Source organism: Vitis riparia, chromosome 5 (genome assembly GCF_004353265.1).
Source record: "Vitis riparia cultivar Riparia Gloire de Montpellier isolate 1030 chromosome 5, EGFV_Vit.rip_1.0, whole genome shotgun sequence".
Classification (NCBI taxonomy): Eukaryota; Viridiplantae; Streptophyta; class Magnoliopsida; order Vitales; family Vitaceae; genus Vitis; species Vitis riparia.
Genome location: NC_048435.1, coordinates 8,366,247 through 8,386,856, shown reverse-complemented (window position 1 = coordinate 8,386,856; position 20,610 = coordinate 8,366,247). Strand labels below are relative to the sequence as shown.

Sequence of the window (20,610 nt, the reverse complement as noted above, 5' to 3'; positions counted from 1 at the left end):
CTAAAGCACCCATTTGATAATGTTTTTTCGAACTTGTTTTTAAAAGCTATTTTTTATTATTTAATTTTAAAACAATTTTTACAAACATGTTTAAGGAAATATGGCCAAACGGATCCATGTTTTTCCTTTGTTTTTAAAAACATGCCAAAACAACTCCTTATTCTCTAAAAATTGGTTTCTCTATTTCACTTTGTTTTTATAAATTGTTTACAAAGAGCAACAACCAAACAATATTAAAAAATTTTAAAACAGAAAACTGTTTTTAAATAACACAACCAAACAGGTTAAAAAAAGATTTTGTTTTTTTTTTTTGTCTTAGAACTCATTTTCAGGAAATGAAGCGTGAGAGCAAAAAAATATATCCCATTAGCATTCAAGGGAGAAATTTTTAAACAATACCAATAATACCAACAATGCAAGCCCATCATAACTTATAGAGGAAAATGGTTTCAAAGGAGTGATATTGTAGTTTTGAGTACAAATATAAAGATAGGGAAAAAGTGGAGTCTATGAAGAGAGAAGAGAAAAGAAAAGAAAAGAAAAGAAAAAGAAAAAATTCCTCCATTTTAGGCCTTCTTAATGACAACAGATCTTGCTTTCAGATTCAGAAAGATAGCCCTGAAGTAGCAACCAAAGGAGTATATTAGCAACAACCATTCATATTTGAAATATACACACATGAAAAAAGCTTCGTTAACAAATCAACCTGTCTCGAACTACTCTAAAGAGATTACAGTTTAATGACCTGCTCCTTCCTATGTGGGTGTTGCTTGCAAAGGTATAATGGACTCTCAGAGCTTAAAAAAGCGTTTATATATATGGTATTATAAATTTTTTCCTCTATTTGATATGAGATATCACAATCATCTTCATATAAATATAACGTCCTCGTCTCAACTATATAGACTTGTTTGTGTAGACATGTTTTAAAACCGTGAGAGTTCATTGGACCCAAAGTGAACAATATCTATATGGAAGGGAATGAGTCGTTATATACGGACTCCCTCTTATTGGAAATTTCATATATACTAAGAACATGCATGAGTTGGTAGAGGAAGGGAAGTGAAGTGAAGGTGAAGGTGAAGGAAAAGAAGCATACCAGCATGAGGCAACAAAGCTGTGGAAAACAACCCGGAACTGTAGAGGCATATACTGGTAGTTTACCCAACCAACAATAGGCCAAAACTGCAATCAAAGGCATCAACACTTTGTATTGTGAGTTTAACACACCACTCAAATTTCCTTATGTGCCAACCAAAGAGGTTCCCATTTCCTTACCTTCCATGCAGTCAATTGTACAGAAGGGTAGTCTTTCCGAACTTTGTTCCTCACTAACCCCCATCCTCTTCCTGCGATGCCAGATGATTGCCTTAATTTCTAACTTAATTTACAACAGTTTGTGTGAAATCATCTCTCACATTCTAACATAGTATTTGGAAATCAAACCTATCAGAACATGGAATATATACATAGGCTACTGTAAAATTCCAACAGCAGAACTTTATGCACATTCGAATATTTGCAAAAGAAAAAAATTCAAGGATTACTTGAATCCTATTCAAAACATTACAACATCTTTATCCAGTATTTTTTTTTAGCTGACACGATTATAGAAAATATACCATTGCACCGATCACAATCAAGCCAAAGAAAAAGAAAGAAAAAATAGGAACAGAAATTTTCAGGTTGTGCTGAGAGTGAAAAGCAGAATTGGACTTTGAAGTTGGGGGAAACATCTCTATGTGGAGTGTTTTTTCTTGGGTTTTAAAAAGCATAGGAAATAACAGAAAAATACTGATTCTTCTAGCCTATTCTTCTAGCATTTCATTGATCTGTTTAAGTGTTCCAGTTTCTAGGCCATGATGATGAGGGAACTCATTTTTTGTCCTTCAACATCCATCAGGTAGAATTTTCACTCTGTAACCCATTCATTACTTTCCCTTTGATCACATTGTGATTGAACTCAAAATCAAATCTCAATTGAAAGAATGATCATACTGAATACAAGGGTCCTCTGTGAATCCGTACATTCAATTTTAAAAGGTATCTACATTTTCTTTGACCTGTTACTGGACAAACACAAGCAACAAATTTGTGATTCATGATCATCACCATCTCAACTCAACTTTCCTTCTCTCCCATATAGCCCGTGTTTTTCGAAAGCACAAACCATGATTTGGGGCACAAACCCACAAATCATCTAGCTAGAGATGGTCCAAGTCACAAATGGAGAAGTGGAAAATGAAACATCCCCATGGAAGTTGGTTTTAGTCACACTAACTTTGTAAGAGATAAAAGTATTGAAACTGCTCGGAATCGAAACAAACAGTATATCTAAGAAGGAAAATTGAATACCTTCTACTACCAAGCCATAGTACATCATGAAAAACATGTTGTTCCAGGGAGAAGAAGTCAATTGTTCCAACACCACCTAAAACAAAACAATTGATCTGTCATTTTCAAAATAAATACAAACAAGTTTTTCATGGAGACAAATATTAGAAACACACATCAAGGGCCCATAACATTTATATGCTAAGGCTTTCAAATCCATATAAAAGGGATTCACCTTTTTAGCAACTGTTGTATTGTCCTTCTTTCCCCTAAAAATAATATCCATCAATTTGTGGAGGAAGTGCCCAAATGGCCCAGAATACGCAAACCCATATAGCTGCGTATCAATTCAACCATCAAACATAAATCATATTGCAAATTTAACAAATCAAATGGCCAGAATGATCAGCGAATCTGAAGGGGAAAAATAGAACGACATCTGCATACCATCATAAGAATCAGTCTTCTCAATTGAAGCCTTTTGATCCCAGAAATCTTCTGAGCGATTACATCGCTGCATCCAACTAAAACCCCAGCTGTAATTGCCTGAAAACAACATCAATCCCATGAGGATTCACAGAACAGACTCCGATTTAGCTTTGACATATTCCACAAGAAAAAAAAAACATATATAAAGCAAAGCTCGGTTTGGTTGCTGAGGAAACGGAAGGAACTTCAAAGTCAACTCAACTCCAGCCAATCCACGAATTCAGGGAATCCAAAACCACAACAGCCATCATACCCAAAAGCTCAAATTTTCCTTTTCTGTCTCCCCACTTTTCTCAGCAACCAAACATGATGGGAAAGAAGGTTCTGAAGTAAAAGGAACGCTTAAATGGAAGAAAATGAGAATGAGAAGAAACCTTAGTTCTGAGAGGGTGGAGTTGGAGTTGAAGGAGATAGTTTCTCCATGCTGCTTTGATCGAGTCAGACATGGTGTAATCAATCTGCTCTCTGTGTCTCACAAGTCACAAACCTGAACCTCCCCAACCCTTTATACAACGAGAAGAAAAGAGAGACGACTCGACCTTTGGAGAGGGTGAGCCAAAGGAAGAGTCGTCCAATTTTTTAACGTATAGTTTATATTAAAGATAAATAAAAATGATCTAATTTTATTATAGACTAAATTATGATTAAGATTTCATTAATCACCGATTAGAAACTTTAATCCATGTTTTGTGACCAATAATTTGAATGATAATTTTTATATTAAGAGTCTAAAATTTTTAGATATTAAGGAAATAAAATAATTAAAAAATAATAAGTTATTCACATCTATAATTAATTCATAATGTGTTCATATGGTATTGTTTAAAGTGAAGCCGCCACGTGGGTCAAAGTCAAAAGCATGGATAGTAGAATTTCAGAGCCCCATGGGGTTCACGATGATCATGTGTTTCATGTGAACATATTTTACATGCCTCTTAACATCTTTTGTGAAGTCCCACTTTAAGTTGAGGGAAAGAATTTTCTGACATCATGTGTACAATCGGTTGTTGGAATTTGCATTATTTATTTATTTTTAGGAAGGTTAATATTTGTATAAAATTACATATTCGGGTTTGATTAGGATGAACAAACTATAAATTTATGGTCAGAGAGAGGGAAAAAGAAAGCAAAAAGTTGAGAGATAGGAAAATGGTGTATTGGATTTTGAGTTATAAAAAAAAGATGAAGAGAGTTTGACGCGTGTATTTTTAAATTTATTAATAAATTTGATTTTTTTTTCTCTTATTTATGGACATTACATTGAATCATATAACATATTTTAAAGAAAAAATCTAAAATATGTATTGAACGTTTTAATAGAAAGAATGATTTTATAGTATTATTAAAGATATTTTGAAGCAATAAGGACATTTGAAAGTATTGCAAGGCAAGAAACCAAAGAGTACGACAATTGAAGAATGAGAAAAATTTAAAGTAAAAGTTGTAAATATTATTAATTTAAATATAATATTTTGAATAAGAAATCTTCTTCCTATTTACAGGAGAAGTTAGGAAAAAAATTATATGTTAAAATCTCTAACAAATTCAAGAGTTTTTTCTTTTACAAATTATTTCTTTGAATAAAGTGCTCTAATGAAAATTTTGAATTTTTTAAGATTACTTTCTCTTCACATTCCAATTTTAAAAATAAAACACTTTTTGAAAAATATTTTAGAATAGACAATTTATTCATCAAGATATTACTAAGGTTGACATTCTTAATTATTTTAAAATATTAAGTAGTAGAAGATCTTAGCAAAATCCATAGCCTCTATTATCAAACCCATTTTGATTTTGGACCATCACTAACCCAAAGAATCACCATTATAACAGATGAAACATAAGGAATCAAGGGATATGAACTTTCTAAATTGGATAAGACTAGACATATTTGTAGTAGGAGTAATCACCCTAATGGTGAATTTTTTTACGTGATTATCAAAGATAATGGTTATATTATTAACTTGGATATAAAGTGGTTGAATCACCCAAGGAGGTCTCAGTGTTAAATTAGTGTATATCTCTAGATTTGTGTTCAAACTTTCTCAATATATCTTATGTATGTGATGTTATGCATTAGAGTGGATATTTTCATTGAAATTTTTAATAAAAAAATCCCATTTTTATCATTTAATTACTAGAGTACATAGCATACATAATAATTTCTTTTTTTTTTTTAAAAAAAAAGGGAGAATAAAATAATTTAAAATCATGAAAAAAGTATAGAATTTCATAAAATGTTAGTGATATGAAGTTATTATCATGACATAAAATTTGATATATTGGATGTAACCTAATGAGTGAATCATTGCAATTTGCTAATTTATGATCATAAACTTGAACATCTGCTTAACCAAAAGAAATCAACAAATAAGTTCATTAATGAGATAATCTGAATGAATAGATAAGTGTATTAATTGAGTTTAAAGCTATATATTGGCTAACAAACATATAGGTATCACCAAATTTTTTGAGAAGTAAGAATCCTAGAAAATCTTATTTGTATTGCTAGAATTAGCCCTTGACTTGCGATCCAAGAGATGATAGGGAATGAGAAACCCGAATAACACTATTGTATGGAAAATAGGCTCTCTACAAGTGCTTATATTTCCTTTATTAAATAGTAGACTTACAATCATCTAAATTACTTGTAATGACTATTTTGGGTCTTGTTCTCCCTTCAAAATAATAGATGATGAAGTTGGTTATTTGTATATGGAAGGAGGCATCGAGGGAGGTGCATTTGGGGTTCAATCCATCCTAAATAACAACAACAACAATAATAGCAACAACATATCATAATAAATTAATAATAAAACTTTGATTTATAAATTAAAAAAGGTATATCAATCGAACAGGCAATTAGTCAATAAAAAGAATTAAGATCTTTGGAGGGGTTTAAGCCTCTATTTTTGAGCTCAATGTGTCCTTGGCAAAGAGCACATGTCTCACAACAGAAGTGTACAAAGAGTCACAAAAAAGCTAGTTGGTAATCCAAATTTATGGTGTAATTTCTCTCTGTAAATACATGAATATATTCATTGGATTCATCAACACCCAATATATGCATCCATGTACACAACATGCTGCCAACATACCCTTTGTGAGTGACAACTTCAACTCTACATTACAAGTTGAAATTTGAAAGAGACAGTCTTTAAGCACAAATATTTCTTAACTATTACAAGTGGACTTTTGGAAAAATATTGTCCTCAAGGCATTAATTGGAGTCAAAATATATATATTTCAATCACACATAAATAATAAAATTTATACAATGCAAAAGTTCAAATCAATCAATTAACCGTAAATTAGTATTGAAATCCTAATTATAGTGTTAGTGTCGTTCCCAATTGAGAAGGACACGTGGAGGGAAATCTCCCACATATAACACTAATATTTATTTTGAATCTAATTTCAAGATAAAGAGATGAGAAAGATGCTAAGTAAATAATTCATCTTCAACCAAGGTAGAAAGGGGTTCAAGCATTCAAAAAGAGGAGATTTAAGATTTGTGGAGGAAGATGAGAGTTAAGAAAAGCTAAAAAGAGCAAGACATGGACGTGAAATATAAAAGACAAACTATGAAGATGATTAGCAAGAATGAAATTATGCGGAAAAGGCTAAATTCGCATTGTGGAGCTCATTTCAAAGTAGAAAACATCAATTCGACGCGAGGAATTGCAAAGGAAGAGGAGGGCAGTGGATGAATACAAAATATATTGAAATTTAAAGATGCTGTAGACCCCATTTTGGGCCGTCGGCGTGGGACTCTCTTTTTGGGCCACCTTTGGTTTTCTGGGGACTTTTTTTATTAAGCCACCCTGGAGGAGACACGCGGCAGGGAAAGGGTTTTTTAATTTTTCTGGTAAGAGTTTGTTGGGGGTGGGGGGTAGTTTTCTGCAGTTGGAGGGACAATCTCTGCAGAGGGCAGCACGTTTTGGAGGGGGTCCTTAGAGAGAGAGAGAGAGAGAGAGAGAGAGAGAGAGAGAGCAGAGGGGCTTTATTTTCCAAGGGGTTTTGGAGAGGAGAGGGAGAGAAATTTTGGAGGGCAGAGGAGAGGAAGAAAAAGAAAAAGAAAACTTGGGGAAGGAGAAAACCGAAAAGGGTGGGTGGGGGGGATCGAGAGAGATGGTGAGCTGAACTGTGAGAAAATATTCTTGGAGGGGGGCAGATTCTAGTCTGGGGGACCATTTTCCGGTGAGGAGCTGTTGGAGAGGATCCATTGGGTAGCTGTTTTAGAGAAAGGGGTAAAGAGGGAAGGCTGTTTTTGAGAGAGAGAGAGTAAGTGTGTCTTGGAGGACAAGAAAGCAGAGCAGAGAAGAAGAAGAGCAGAGGAGAAGAAGAAGCTGGGAGTTCTCGCTGGCTTTGGAGGAAGAAAGAGTGCTTGAAGACGAGCACACCTTGCTCGGGGAGGAAACTTCCAGGTATGGTCTCTGTGAACTTCACATTTCCTCGTTATCACATTATTCTGCTAAATCTTTCTGCAGATTCCTGGGTGTGATTTTATTGATTGGTTTGGGCATCAAGGATTACTGCTTTGTTTTGCTGAATCTGTTTGTGTGCATATATGCTCTGTTTGATTTTATCTTGGTTTCCTTGACTCCTTCTATAAGTATCTGATGTATGGCTTCATCCCTGAACTCGATGTATAAAAATCATGCTTTGTTTCCTGTTGATTCCACCTCCTCCTTTCTTTGACAATCCGTGAAATATAGATAAGTTCATATCCTGTTTCTATTTTTTTTTTTGCTCCTCTCTGTCTATTGCTCTGTTTCTTGTTGATGGTGGGGATGAGGTCATCAATGGCCAAGTTGCTGAGACTGGAGAAGTGAGGTTGTGAAGAGAAATGAACTCAATGGAGGGTTTCTGTGATTATATCTGTGCTCCAGTCTATTAGTCCAAAATATTGGCCATGGAGCTGAATTGGAGTTTTGTATTTGGGATTACTTTGCCATCTGGGTTTGATAAGCCATATACTGGTAGTGAAGATGAGACTATGAGGATTCGGGATTGTCAAGCTGGTCAGTGCATTGGTGTAATTAATCTTGGTGGAGAAGTTACTTGTATTGATTAATGAGGGCTCATGGTTGTTTGTAGATATGCTGAATGTTGTAAGGCAATTCATTGGGTTATGTCATCAAGTAAACTCACTAGTGTCCCTGCTCTAACCAGAATCGCTGAAAAGCTGCAGGAAGCTGTTAGAAAGGGGGTCCTTATCCTGCAAGAAAGCTTCAGGAAGCTTAACCTGAAGTAACAACAGTTGAGATATGTCAGGTTCCTCTTGATAGCCGTAACCATTTCAGTTCATCTTGAAGCCTTATTTCCAAATCTTACATTTTCCAACATAATCTCACAAACCTCATCCGAGAGATCTCCGGACTCCCATGCCTTTAAGGTTACTCCAATGAAGTCATCCGGCAGTGTGACCACTCATTCTCCTGTTTCTTATCTACTCAGTTGCTCTGGTTTCTACTCAGGGATCTACAAACTGAACCAGCTCTTGTCAGAGACTCTCAAAGCCCTCAGCACTGTCTAACAACAAACGAACACTTGCTGTCAGGAGCAATCTTGCAAACCCAGTGCATGATTAACCATGGTGCACTTCCATGCCTTCTGAATCCGTTGACCCGTAGTCATAAAGAGAACATCAGGAAAGAAGCTAGCCTACGCTCGTCAGCTTTTTGTCCTTCACTTGTAAAGCCTCCAGAATATATGCCGGAGAACTTGACACTGTATTCTGCATGGGGTTTGGAAATCGGGTCTTTGTGGGAATTCCTTGGGGATCCAGAAGTTCGATGTTGCCTGCTTTCTCCAGCTGCTTTTGATGATCCTGAGAAGGGACATAATTCTCCCAAGTTTAGCTGTTCTGTACAAAGGGGAACAAAGTCGGAGATGTCAGATTTTTGTGCCTGAAAATTCGATTTGATGCAAGGGTCATTTACTTGAATGAACCATCAGAAGTTGAACAAAGATCAGAGGACTTGAATACCATATCCAATATTCACTTCCTAAGTCCCCGGCTCCCATGTGTGCATGGCCACCCTAGTGTGTGCTACACTGACTTGGTCAACAAGAATGAAAATTGCTTTAGATGCAGCAGAGGGTCTTGCTTTTCTTCATGGTGCAGAATACAGGGTACAGGTTGCGGCTATGTGGTGTTCCATGTGAGGTTTGCTGAAAACTATAGGCTATACTCAGGCATACAACCAAGGCCGCAGTTCAAGATTTCCCCATAGCTCCTGATGAGATAGTTAAACTTGGGTTGATGAAGCTTTTTGCATCTTCAATGCTGAAGCTCACAGAGAGTCTGTCAGTACGTGTGGAGCCGTCAAAAACTAAGGATCACCTTCTATCCACCTTCATGAAATACATGCAGATTGCTGTCCTTACAAGGAAAGAAGATACTATCTCTTTTGTGCAATTAGGACAATTTAAACAAGATGGTACAAGGGAGGCCAGATTCCAAGGAACACTAGAAGAGAAGAAGGACAAGGTGTTATCTATTTTGAGTATGGCTGTAAGCTCTCTGTACCATGAGGATAAACATAGTGTTCTGGGTGTTTTTAGTGATTTGGCCAAAAGAAGCAGTGCAGATAACAGGTTGCAGTCTGATTCTGAACTATGTTCTGCAAATTTGAAGAGCAAGTAGAGAAATGCATACTTGGGAAGGCACCCACAATGGCAATATATAGCAGCAACATCAGCATAAGCAATACAGTCTCAGTTACACTCCTGCATGTACTTTGCATGGCCATCTTCCTTCCCCTTGGTGTGCTTTTCCTATCTTGATGAGGATTTACAGGTTTTTAAATTGAATTTTCAAAACTGTTTTCAACTGAAATAGTCCCAGTTTTAAAAATTCTTCCTTAAAAAGACTTTTTTTAGGACTCTAAAATCATTTCAATAAATTTTTGCTGCCAAATTTTTTTCCATCATGCACCTTTTCTTATTTTCTTAGATTTTAAATAATTTTCTGATTTTTCTTGATTTTTAATAAACATGAATAAATTTTCTAATTCCAAAAATAATAAAATTCATCCAAATTTCTATAATCCCTTGTGATAATCAATAAAATGGAATTAATTGATGAAAAATAAATTGAGCTTTAGTGGGCCCTACATATGAGTTTTCTCCTTTGATCATCGACTGTTATGCTTAATGAATATTGATTGGTCTCTGCCTTGCTTTGTGACATACATAGATATTTTGTGTTTGTTATCATATACTAACATAATTTCTCATGAAACACTCACCTTGTTGCCAAGATACGGTCTAATCTCCATCTTATTTTTTTATTTACACCCTATGCATGATTTGCCTTTATCCTATTAGTACTCATACATTAACTAATAAATTACCTTATTTGCCTTAACTTGATTAGGAGAGACTTGATTTTAGGGTTTAGAGGAGTGTTATGGTTTATCACCATATTTTTTCGATAGGTAATCTAATCCTGGACCTAGACTTGGTTTTCATAAACTTGCTTTTCTTTCGGGAGTTTTATTTTGTTTTTCCTTCTTAAAAACAAAACAAAAATAAGTGGCGACTCTAAAAACTTTTCTAACTATATATATATATATATATATATATATATATATATATATATTTTTTTTTTTTTTCACACATAAAAAGCGAGTCACACAAGTGAGTGGGAACGCATGATAAAAATGTGGGTCCTTAGATGCCCATTGCCATTTAGATTTGCATCACTTATGATTTCGAAATGATTTTGAATTCACCCTAAATTTTGAGATCAAGGTCTACAAAGTTGGGATCAAGTCTCCATCCATTTCAAAATCACCTTCTAATCTTTTTAAACAAAATTAATCAAATGAGTATAAAAATTTTATTTAGCTTAAAAAAGAGTTTTCAACTTATTCAAAGTAGAACAAAATAGGGTCATAGCCTTGTAAATATTTTAATATAATTCTTGATTTTAAATCATACCTTTCCTTTTCATGATAATGTTTTTCATTTCATTTCCATTTCCATTAGGCTATGTTTGGTTTTTGAAAAATACTAGGAAAAGAAAAAAAATTATTAAGGAAAATAATTTTCTCATATTTGATTTTATCATGAAAAATGTAAAAGAAAGTTAAATATAATTAAAATTATTAAAAAAATTGTATATTTTTAAATTTTCTAATATTTATATAAAAGAATTAAATAGATAAAAAAATTTGAAGGAGTATATAAAAATAATTTATTAATTTTAAATCTTTTTTATTTTTATTTTTCTTCTACTTTTTCTCTTTATTTTCTTTCCCTCTATTTTCCCCTAAACTTTCCACTAACCAAACATGACATTAGTAATTGTGGATTGGTCTCTAATGGGAGTTGGAATAGAGTTTTAATTTCAACCAACCATTTAAACCACTTCTCCAAAACTATTGCTCAAGATGGGTCATTTGTGACACGTTTTATTCTATTTTATTTTTTATAATTTCTCTAAAACCCGATTTTGAAATTATGGCTTCAAATTTAGAAACTGCATGTTGGAAAGTATAACTTTCCTTGAATTAGGAAATGCTATTTTGAATTTGTATAGGATTGGTATTTTCAAAATATGATTTTAAATTAATTTTAAAATAGTTTAAAAATAATAATAAAAATATTAATTTTCACAATAGTTTGAAAATATGCCAAAAATCCTATATTTTATTGGGAGGAAACCTATCAGAGCCAAAATAAGCAAATTGAACATGGAATCTACACCAAAACAGTGTCGTCATGAAAGGGACAACCACACTCTGAGTTTGACTGAGCCAACGCGGTGCTCTCACTCAGTCAGCCCTATCCGAGTTATTCTGGTGAGAGTCGGCTCCCATGAATGTTACAGTTATCTTGTTTTACAGTGATGATGGTGATGCCGATGAACTGTAAGGACCTCTTTACCATGTTTGATTTTATTTAACAAAACCCAGTTGTAGATTGGATTTAGAACAGAGTTTTATGCTAATTATTAATATAATATTTTTTAATTTCTCATTTTTTTTTTTGTCCTGATCTAATGTTTGAATTAAAAATATGTGAAGGAGCTAAATCCAGTTGTTAAAGCACTTAAGGCTATCCCCAATTGGAGTCTCTATGGTAGTTTCACTAATATTTGTTAATAATTTCAAGAACAAGGGTTTGTTCTCAACAAAGCCTGAAAACCCAAGTGCTTAATTTTGGTTAAAGTAATTACCCAAGTGCTTTTGGTTGCAAATTTTGGGAATTCAAAGTGTTTTTTTAAAGCCATAAGGTTGAATCTTAACCAGCTTGCCAGGTAGACAATTTTAGATCCCCAAATAGTTGAAGCTTGCTTAGATGAGAGATGTAAGAATTGAGTCCCCATATATGTTTCATCCTCCATTTGGAATGAATGTATGGTAGAGCAATGAAAATGGTTTGCTGCAAGGGTTGTCTTTGAGCTGATGAACTTTGGCAGTAGTTTTTGGTAACACTATCTGCTTATGTGGTAATGAACGAGAATACACCATGTCGCCCTTGGCGATAAGAGTAAACAACTCCTAAAATTCATGATCAACATCATACCAGGTGAAACATCTAGCCACCAGTGGAGATCATCTACAGCTAATTGAACTGTCCACAAGGGTCCTATAATCCACACACTCGATTTCTACAAGAATGGCACTTGTAATTTGTCTCCCACTTATGGAAGCACCTTTAGCCAGGGAAATGGTGTCACCCAAAACCCTTTTCAGTCTACTGGGTAAAATATTTGAGTTATCCTTATAAGGGCCCTTTCCTTAGAAAATAGGTTGAAAGTCCTTAAAACTTACAGAACCCCTTTCCTTTGCAATCTAGCTAATCAATGAACTTGATACTGGTGCCTTCATTGACAAATGGAATGCTTTAGAGATCTTCCTCTAATCATCTTAATAATATCCCGGCAACTGAGAGACAATCTAAAAGGAAACCTGTCTGAGTTTGGATCCTATCCCCCACCAGATTAAGAAAGAAGCCACCTTCTTAACTTCTTCTAGAGCCCATCAAAATAAGTTTCAAGCTCAGATGCTCTGCCAGCATTATTAGGTCTCTAGTCCACACAATCAACTTGGATTTTTATCACTCAAATCAACTAAAGTTAGAAAATAATTAACTATAAGCTGATTGATTCTGCCACATAAGGCATTCAGCAATATTTTATCTACTGAAGCGTCATAATGAGGTGTATCTTTCTCCATTCGGGACTCTATGGAAGAATGTTTACTGTCCTCTAATCTAGTTAAACGTGGATTCTTTTCCCCCATCTTGTTCCTCATGGTGAAGGTTTCTTCCATGCATGATGAAGGCTAATTCTCTCTCTAGTAGGACAGGGTATAATTCTATTTGACGATACTTGGATCTTGCATGTAATGTTGGTTTTTGGTAGCATTTGAATTTCGAGGGATCAATCTAATCTACTAGAATGGTTATTGGAGAAAATGGAGATGCCACTCTAAAACAATAGCAAATAAGTGCACTAGCGTCTTTTCATGCAGTTCCAAAAATAAGCCTACATGAGTTGGAAAGGAGTCATTTTTCAAATGTTGTGTGAAAAAAAGACACCTTTAAAATTCTTCATGAAGTGCAATGGAAATGTTCCATTTCCATGGGTCATTCCATGTCGCCCTTACTACCTCTAATGATGATTATTCAAAATTCCTGCACTTGCCACATTAAAATGGATATGGTAATAGTACAATTTGTGTGGTTTTCTCGTAATCCTTGGATCCATTGGCCATTTTACAGCATGTATGAAAAAGAACAACAAGAAAAGGCCTGTGACATGAATTGTGACATGAAATGTTCCATTTCCATGGGTCATTCCATGTCGCCCTTACTACCTCTAATGATGATTATTCAAAATTCCTGCACTTGCCACATTAAAATGGATATGGTAATAGTACAATTTGTGTGGTTTTCCCGTAATCCTTGGATCCATTGGCCATTTTACAGCATGTATGAAAAAGAACAACAAGAAAAGGCCTGTGACATGAATTGAGTTCATTGACCATCAACAATAATACTCGCTTTACTTACTGCATGTAATAAATGCTCCAATAAATCAAACATCAGCCCTGTCAAAGGATTGTGATGCAGTGATTCTCTGTTTGATATATTTCTTTTTCTTTTAGTTCTTTTCTGAATAAGACATGAAGGTTGGACATTTCATGACCATATTAGGAATTATCCTATTGATAAATCAAAACTGTGTTGAAAATGGAACTTCAGAGCCACTAACTACATTAGAAAGAGTACTTTTGAGGTAGGTATTACTTATGGGATTCAACTTTCCTGGAGCATTTGGATTTCTGATGGAAGTTGAACAAGTCAATGTATATAGAATTTGAAATGAGCCTATTTAGTTTCTGATAACATTCTGGTGTCTGTCTTTTATTTTTCTGAATACTTCTTCAAATTAGTGGCACTCAAGATTTTGTCACATGATCTCACTGCATCCCAATATCAAAGAACAAGCAGTTTGATGACATGAAATCTGAAACATGATGCTTCATTTCTATACCCATGTGATGCTGTGCTATAATTAAGTGAAACTGGAGCTCTTCTTTTCACATTATGCTGTTATGGACATTCAAGCAGAGTGGAATCCTTTGCCGACAGCAAGATAGCTTTGTAGATTATTACACATGTCTATAACTGTTGAACTTGATGCGGTATTGTCTGTCATGCACATATATTTGTGGTTTTTTGTATGTGCACCAGAAGAGCATAGAGCTTCTTCAAACTGAATAAATTATCTTTATGAAGCAAGGGAGATGTCCACTCTGTTTCATCTTTTTGCTAAGGAAATTGTGTTGTCTTGCAAGGTCATTTTTACCCATTCTCATTCTTGAGAATCTGTGGTCCTCTGAAACTAGCATTTTTTAGGATTAAAAAAAGAATCCTGGATCAAATGCCTTTCCCTGTTATGTGAAGGAACACTTCCTTGCCTCCAAGTCAAGTGGATTCAAGTTGCCATTTATCAAAATGTTTCTTCATTCTTGAGCAACCTCCACCACCCAAGAAAAGAAAAAGAACATTCTAACAGGGAATGAAGAATCTAATAATGTTTGTTTACCAGTGGGCTGGCCCGGCCATATGCTGATTTATGAGGGTTCCATGATGATGATCGCGTCATGACTGCATCTTGATCACGTCAATTTATTTCATCTGGCATCCCATGGACATGAACCAAGGTGTAATAGTCTCATTTGTCGTTCTTGTATTATTGAAGCACGTCCATTGTTTGAAGATGAAAGGCTGTTGTTTGATTCAGTGTGTATGGGATGCCCTATGCAGCTCTTTCATAACGTGAATTTGACATCATGTCTTAGATATGCACTTCATTGACCTTTCAACACTCAGATTACTTTTCTGTTTGGACAAAAATTCCAACAGATCCTACCTTTATATGATCTCATTATTTTAGTGCTTGTGCTGTGAAGTCCTTAATGGGGTTTTCTGTGTGATACTTGAACGATATGGTGTTATGGAAGAATGACTTGTTCAATGACAACTTAGAGCACCAGAAATCCTATTTTGCCTCAAACTATTGGTCAAGCATTTCAAAACATGGATCTGATATTGATATTTATGTATATTTTATTTTCTAAGCTTTGAATAGAAAATGATGCATCCTGATAGAAGTTGGGGTAGGTCTTGAGAGGTAAGTGTTCTGATAGACCCACCAAACAAGGGTCCAAATAATACTGTTTTTACGCCCACTAATCCTTTCTTTCTTTTGCTTGCTTGATTTAGTGGTACTGTCTCTATCATTGTTTATAAAAAGTCTCCACTAATATATCCTGTGTGGTGATGAATTGCTTCTATTAGCCTTAACACACTAATGCATTTCAATGTTCCCCACTTAGTGTTGGGGCCTCTCTCAATTTCTTTCCTCTTTCCTTTCCATTTTTTTCCTTAACAAGGCACCAGTAACAAAACATACCGTCCATATATGGGCACCTAGGGGACCCCTTCTGCATCGTCCTTCCCATCCATTTCAGAAAGTCAAGAGTAGGAGTTTTGAGTGCCTTCCCACTGACTTCCATTGGGCATGTGAGTGTGGGATGAATCATCAAGGCCTGGAAATGGGTCTAGCACTGTGGCATGATTCAGACTTGTGTTACATGAGAAAGGTATTCAACATTGAGACACTGGGTCCAGGGGTTGGTGCTGCTAACAAGCTTTCGGCATGCTAAAGCTTCTTAAAGGATGTAAACAATGCCAGCTAATGTAAAAGAAACCAAAATGACGAAAAGGAAAGTGTTGTAATTGCTTGACATGTCTTTTCGGACTAATGATTTTCCTTCACGTAAGGACAAATTGACAGAGATATCAAATATGGAGCTATGCTCTCAAGTAGTATCATGCATGCTCAAAACGTGGATTGTGACTGTAATGCTGGAAATTTGGAGGGCTTTATTGATATAGAGAGGATAAGACATTTTTATTTTCCTGTAGATTTGAGCATCCGAAAACAAAATATGCCACTGGTTCAACTTTAATACTACTGACAGTAACACATACTATTCCCATGAAGTACCAACAGTCCATGTCCAACGTACTTGGCACCAATCCTTAATTAGGAGAATCTTCTTGAGTTTTCGCCCTCCTTTTTTCCTTCTTTTGATTGGTAAGACAATCTGTTAATCATTTTGAGTTGTGAGTTGCTGTCTTTTTATTCACAGGATGCAGGGGAGGAAAAGGGGTGTGATGATTATTTGTTGAGGTCATTGGGGTTGTGACACAGTACAATGGTGCCTTCAATGATGGACTTACATAGAATTTTTGGCCCCCATCATATCTCCGTTTACATGGTGGAAAAGCCTATTATGGTGTGTAAAGTGATCTGCTGTTCCAAGGGATGTCCTGTTGCAGCTTCACTCGCTGGTTTTCAAGCTTGAAGCCTCAACACCTCAGAGTTTGGAGTAAAATGTTGTCAAACTCTGCTTTTTGCTTCATCTTTTCTAATATTTCCATCTTATCATCATTTTATCCATGAAGGGGGAAGGAAAATTTTGATGTAAACAAAGTTAATACTATTGCTGGATTCAGTGAATATTGTATTTAGTATACATAAGTTATCTGTACTATGAGACCATTGGAGGGGTCCTAATCACTTTCTATTTGCTGAATTGATATATTTTTTTCTCACAGAATGTCGTGTAATGCACCATGCGTTTCCTTGTTGCTTGATCATCTGTGACTGATATTCCTTGTTGCTTGATCATTTGTAACTCCTATTCTATGGATAAGTAATATATATTTGTGCATAAAGTGCCAATCTATTAGATCATTTGAGTCAGAAGCCAGGAAAGAAAGACGATAAAAAAATTGGCAAAATGGTAAGTTGCCTAATTAGTGTTTGGCAAATGGATTGGCTTTGCCCTTGTGGTGGTGTATTTAGGCCAAATACCAGAAATCAAATCTGATAAAATTGTTATATAGTATGGTTTGGTTGTGGCCTCCATTATCTTTCACTAGTATCTTCAAACTTACCTCTTTTAAGTTTTTGTTGAGCTTGTTTAATAAGCCTAACCATACATATCCACATAAGAAAATGATGGGTAGATCCAAATGTTTCTATAATTTGATTCTTGGATAGACATAAGAGTATGGAAAGCAAAATTTTTTATGAAAAGATTGAGGAGATTTACATTCTTTGCCTATTGGGAGAAGTATTTTGCAGAACCAAGTTGATGTGTATGAACACACAATGAAGCTCAATAACCTAGTATTTGACCTCTGCATGGTAGCTTTAAAAAAAAGGAAGAAAGGGTGGGGGGAAAGGAAAAGATATGTGATTTCCACCAGCCAATGTCCATGGAGCCTTCCACGATGCCAATACAATGGATTACAGAGCAGTAACTGGCATTAGTTTTCCTAAAATAGTCCTCTTTTAAGATTTAAAAAAAGCCCAAAAGACACTGAATGAAGAAGAAGAAAAAACAAATAAGGCACCATCTGATAAAGGGAGGAGAAAATAAAGGCAGATAAGAGAGGCTTAGTGGGGGATGCATTAGAGTTTTGGTTACCAAAAAAAGTACACATATTAATGGAAAGGTGACCTAGAAAGGGCCTTCTCATTCTTACACAAATTGCCCCATTAATCTCTCCTTTGGTGGAAAGTGAACACTCACAGATTAATTAACCTGGTGAAGGTGTTACCCACTCATCACTGCCTCTTGTTGCAGGATAAGGTCATTTTCTTAACCTTCCTCCCTAAGTATAAGGGCACCCCTTTAACCCCATATGATCCTCATTGACCTTTTCCCAAAGGGCAGAAGAGTCCTAAGAAGGGGTCTAATCCCTTCCCAAGTTTAGGGTCACCTTTGGACTCAAAAGGTGTCCTCTATCCAGATGGTTCCCCACTGCAATCCAAATAGATCATACTTCCACTTCAAGTACACAGGTAATAAACCTCGACCCCGAGTGTCCTAGAGCCAAAAGGGCACACAGCACTATCCCATTAGATTATTGTTCTCCAATCCCAAGTGGTGACTGGTGAGTGAGCCCCCCTCCCCTTTTAAGGCTTACTACCCTAAAGCCTTAAAGCCTGTCCCTTCAACAAGAGGGTAACATAGAAAATACCGTTAAGTTAATGGGTAGCACCATCCCCACTTCAAGTACGAAGGTTCCCCTGAAATGTCTTTGGACTCCAGGACAAGTCTCACAAGGACCCCAAAGGTTCTTGACCTGCAAGGACACACAGCACCATCCCATTAGATTATTGTTCCCCGATCCCAAGTGATGAAGAGGCCTATAAGGCTTAATACCCTGAAGTCTGTCCCTTAAGCAAGAGGGGGTAGCCCCATAGAATCCCATTAAATTAATTGGGAATAGTGTGATAGTGGGGAAACACAAAGAAAAGGGAGTTCAATGTTGCAACGTCAGACACCCTCAAAGCCAAAAGGAAAGGTGAAGGGTTGCACAAACATTCATCAGCAAATCCCACTACACAACCGAAGGCAATTTGTCCCATACACTGTAGAATTCAACTTTTCAACAGTCACAGATCTTCTTCAGCCCATCATTTCCCAGTTGGCAACTGACTGCATATTCTGGCAAAGAATCTATACACGTGTTTCCACCCACCCAAACACTCACCACTATTACTCTTACTGCCATGTCATCTACTCATCTCTGAGTTGGATCCAAATACCACCATTTCTACTATTTTTTCCCTCTCCCTCCTCGTTTTTTTTTTCAGTACATGTACATTTGACAACAAACCACATTTGCATGAACACACTCAAATCCCTCTTTAAAAAAATACCCACATTAGACTCAATGACTGCGTTACACTGTTAACCAATAACCAGTAATGCCCATCAGCAAATGCCATGCAAAGATTTGATATGCTCTACACTTCCATCATCTTTTTCCCAATTTTTTTTTTTTAAATTTTTGTCACTAGGAATATTCTGGGTATATATGCCCTCTACTAAATCTCAATCTCCTTTATATCAATAATACATAGTGGGATTAATAAAGAACTAAAGCTTAAACCAACAGATTTTCAGCACCATCTCCATTAAGCCATGTCTACTTACACCAGCTTGTTCTCTTGTGTTCTCTTTTCTAAGCTTTTGATTATCACTTTTAACCTAAAATTTATTATTTATTATTTATTTAGTGCTAGTTTAAATATATTTTTTATTATTTTTTTTTTAAAAAAAATAATTTCTATATAAAATATAATAACTACCATATAAGAAAATGTACTTATGCCATGTCTTTAAAAATTATTTTAAAATTTAAATAGTTAAATTAATTTAACACCTTAATTTTTTAAAATTATCAATTTTTTTAAGTAAGTAAGTGTAAAAAAATTCTTATATTTTACATAAGAATTACTATGATTTTTTGTTTTTTAATAAGAACTTTTTTTAATACTTCAAATTTTTTTAAAGGTTAGTAGCTTTTTATGACAAGTATGAAAGGTTATTATATTTTATATAAGAATTATTATCATTTTTCTTTTTTAAAAAATAGAAAACAAAAATGTTTTAAACCACACATTAATTGATTTTTTTAAAATTTCAATTATGTAAATTTATTTTTTTCTGACGTAAGCAACCATTTCATGGTGACGTGGCTCTTCCTGGGCATCCACTCTCCACTTTATTTAGGAGCCACTTGATTCGGTCTCTAAGATAATTGGGGCTTCTGAAAAAAATAAGATGATATTCAGGATGAAAAGATATAGCTTAGAAAAGTGTTTTTCATAATGTTAATTAATTTAATGAAACAACATATGTTTAAAACTTTATGATATCATGAATTCATAAGCCATGGAGCTTAAAAAATTAAGGTGATGCAAAGGGTTTGGTCACATGGGATCTTAATAGATTCTACAATCATTTTTAGCATAATGCAATTAAAATTACAACTTTCTACTGTCATTATCATCGTGGTCTAATCTTAAAATTCTTTAGGAGGTCGTGGGGAATGACTAAGGTCCTCAAAAGATGAGAGGAGATCATACGACTCTTTATTTATTTATTTAATATTTCTACAAATAAATATTTTTTACCAACTCAGAAGTTACTTCTTCTTCTTCTTTTTTTTTTCTTAAATTGATTTTGATGTATCTTCTGTTTTATGGTTTTTAAAATAATTTTTTTATATAAAATATAAGAATAATATATATATATATATATATATATATATATATATATATATATATATATATATATATATATATATATATATATATAACATCGTGAACTAAGTTTTATTTTTAGTAGGGTGATCAAGTTTGATACAATTCATCAACATCACATGAACTCA

The 20,610-nt window shown here is 34.8% G+C and overlaps 1 protein-coding gene and 1 long non-coding RNA gene across 2 annotated transcripts; one reads left to right on the top strand and one right to left on the bottom strand.

Annotated features, from left to right (window-relative positions):
- Positions 1-402: 402 nt before the first annotated feature.
- On the bottom strand, positions 403-3,374 carry LOC117914093 (peroxisomal membrane protein PMP22). Its single transcript, XM_034829282.1, has 7 exons — positions 3,198-3,374; positions 2,782-2,880; positions 2,570-2,671; positions 2,356-2,431; positions 1,279-1,349; positions 1,100-1,185; positions 403-618 (listed from the first exon to the last, which is right to left on the bottom strand). Exons 1-7 carry the CDS (start codon positions 3,267-3,269, stop codon positions 567-569), a joined length of 558 nt encoding a protein of 185 aa, XP_034685173.1. The 5' UTR covers positions 3,270-3,374; the 3' UTR covers positions 403-566.
- Positions 3,375-6,959: 3,585 nt separating this feature from the next.
- Positions 6,960-16,973, top strand: LOC117914404. Its single transcript, XR_004651280.1, has 2 exons — positions 6,960-7,250; positions 16,506-16,973. It is a non-coding gene; the product is annotated as an uncharacterized LOC117914404 (long non-coding RNA).
- Positions 16,974-20,610: the final 3,637 nt, after the last annotated feature.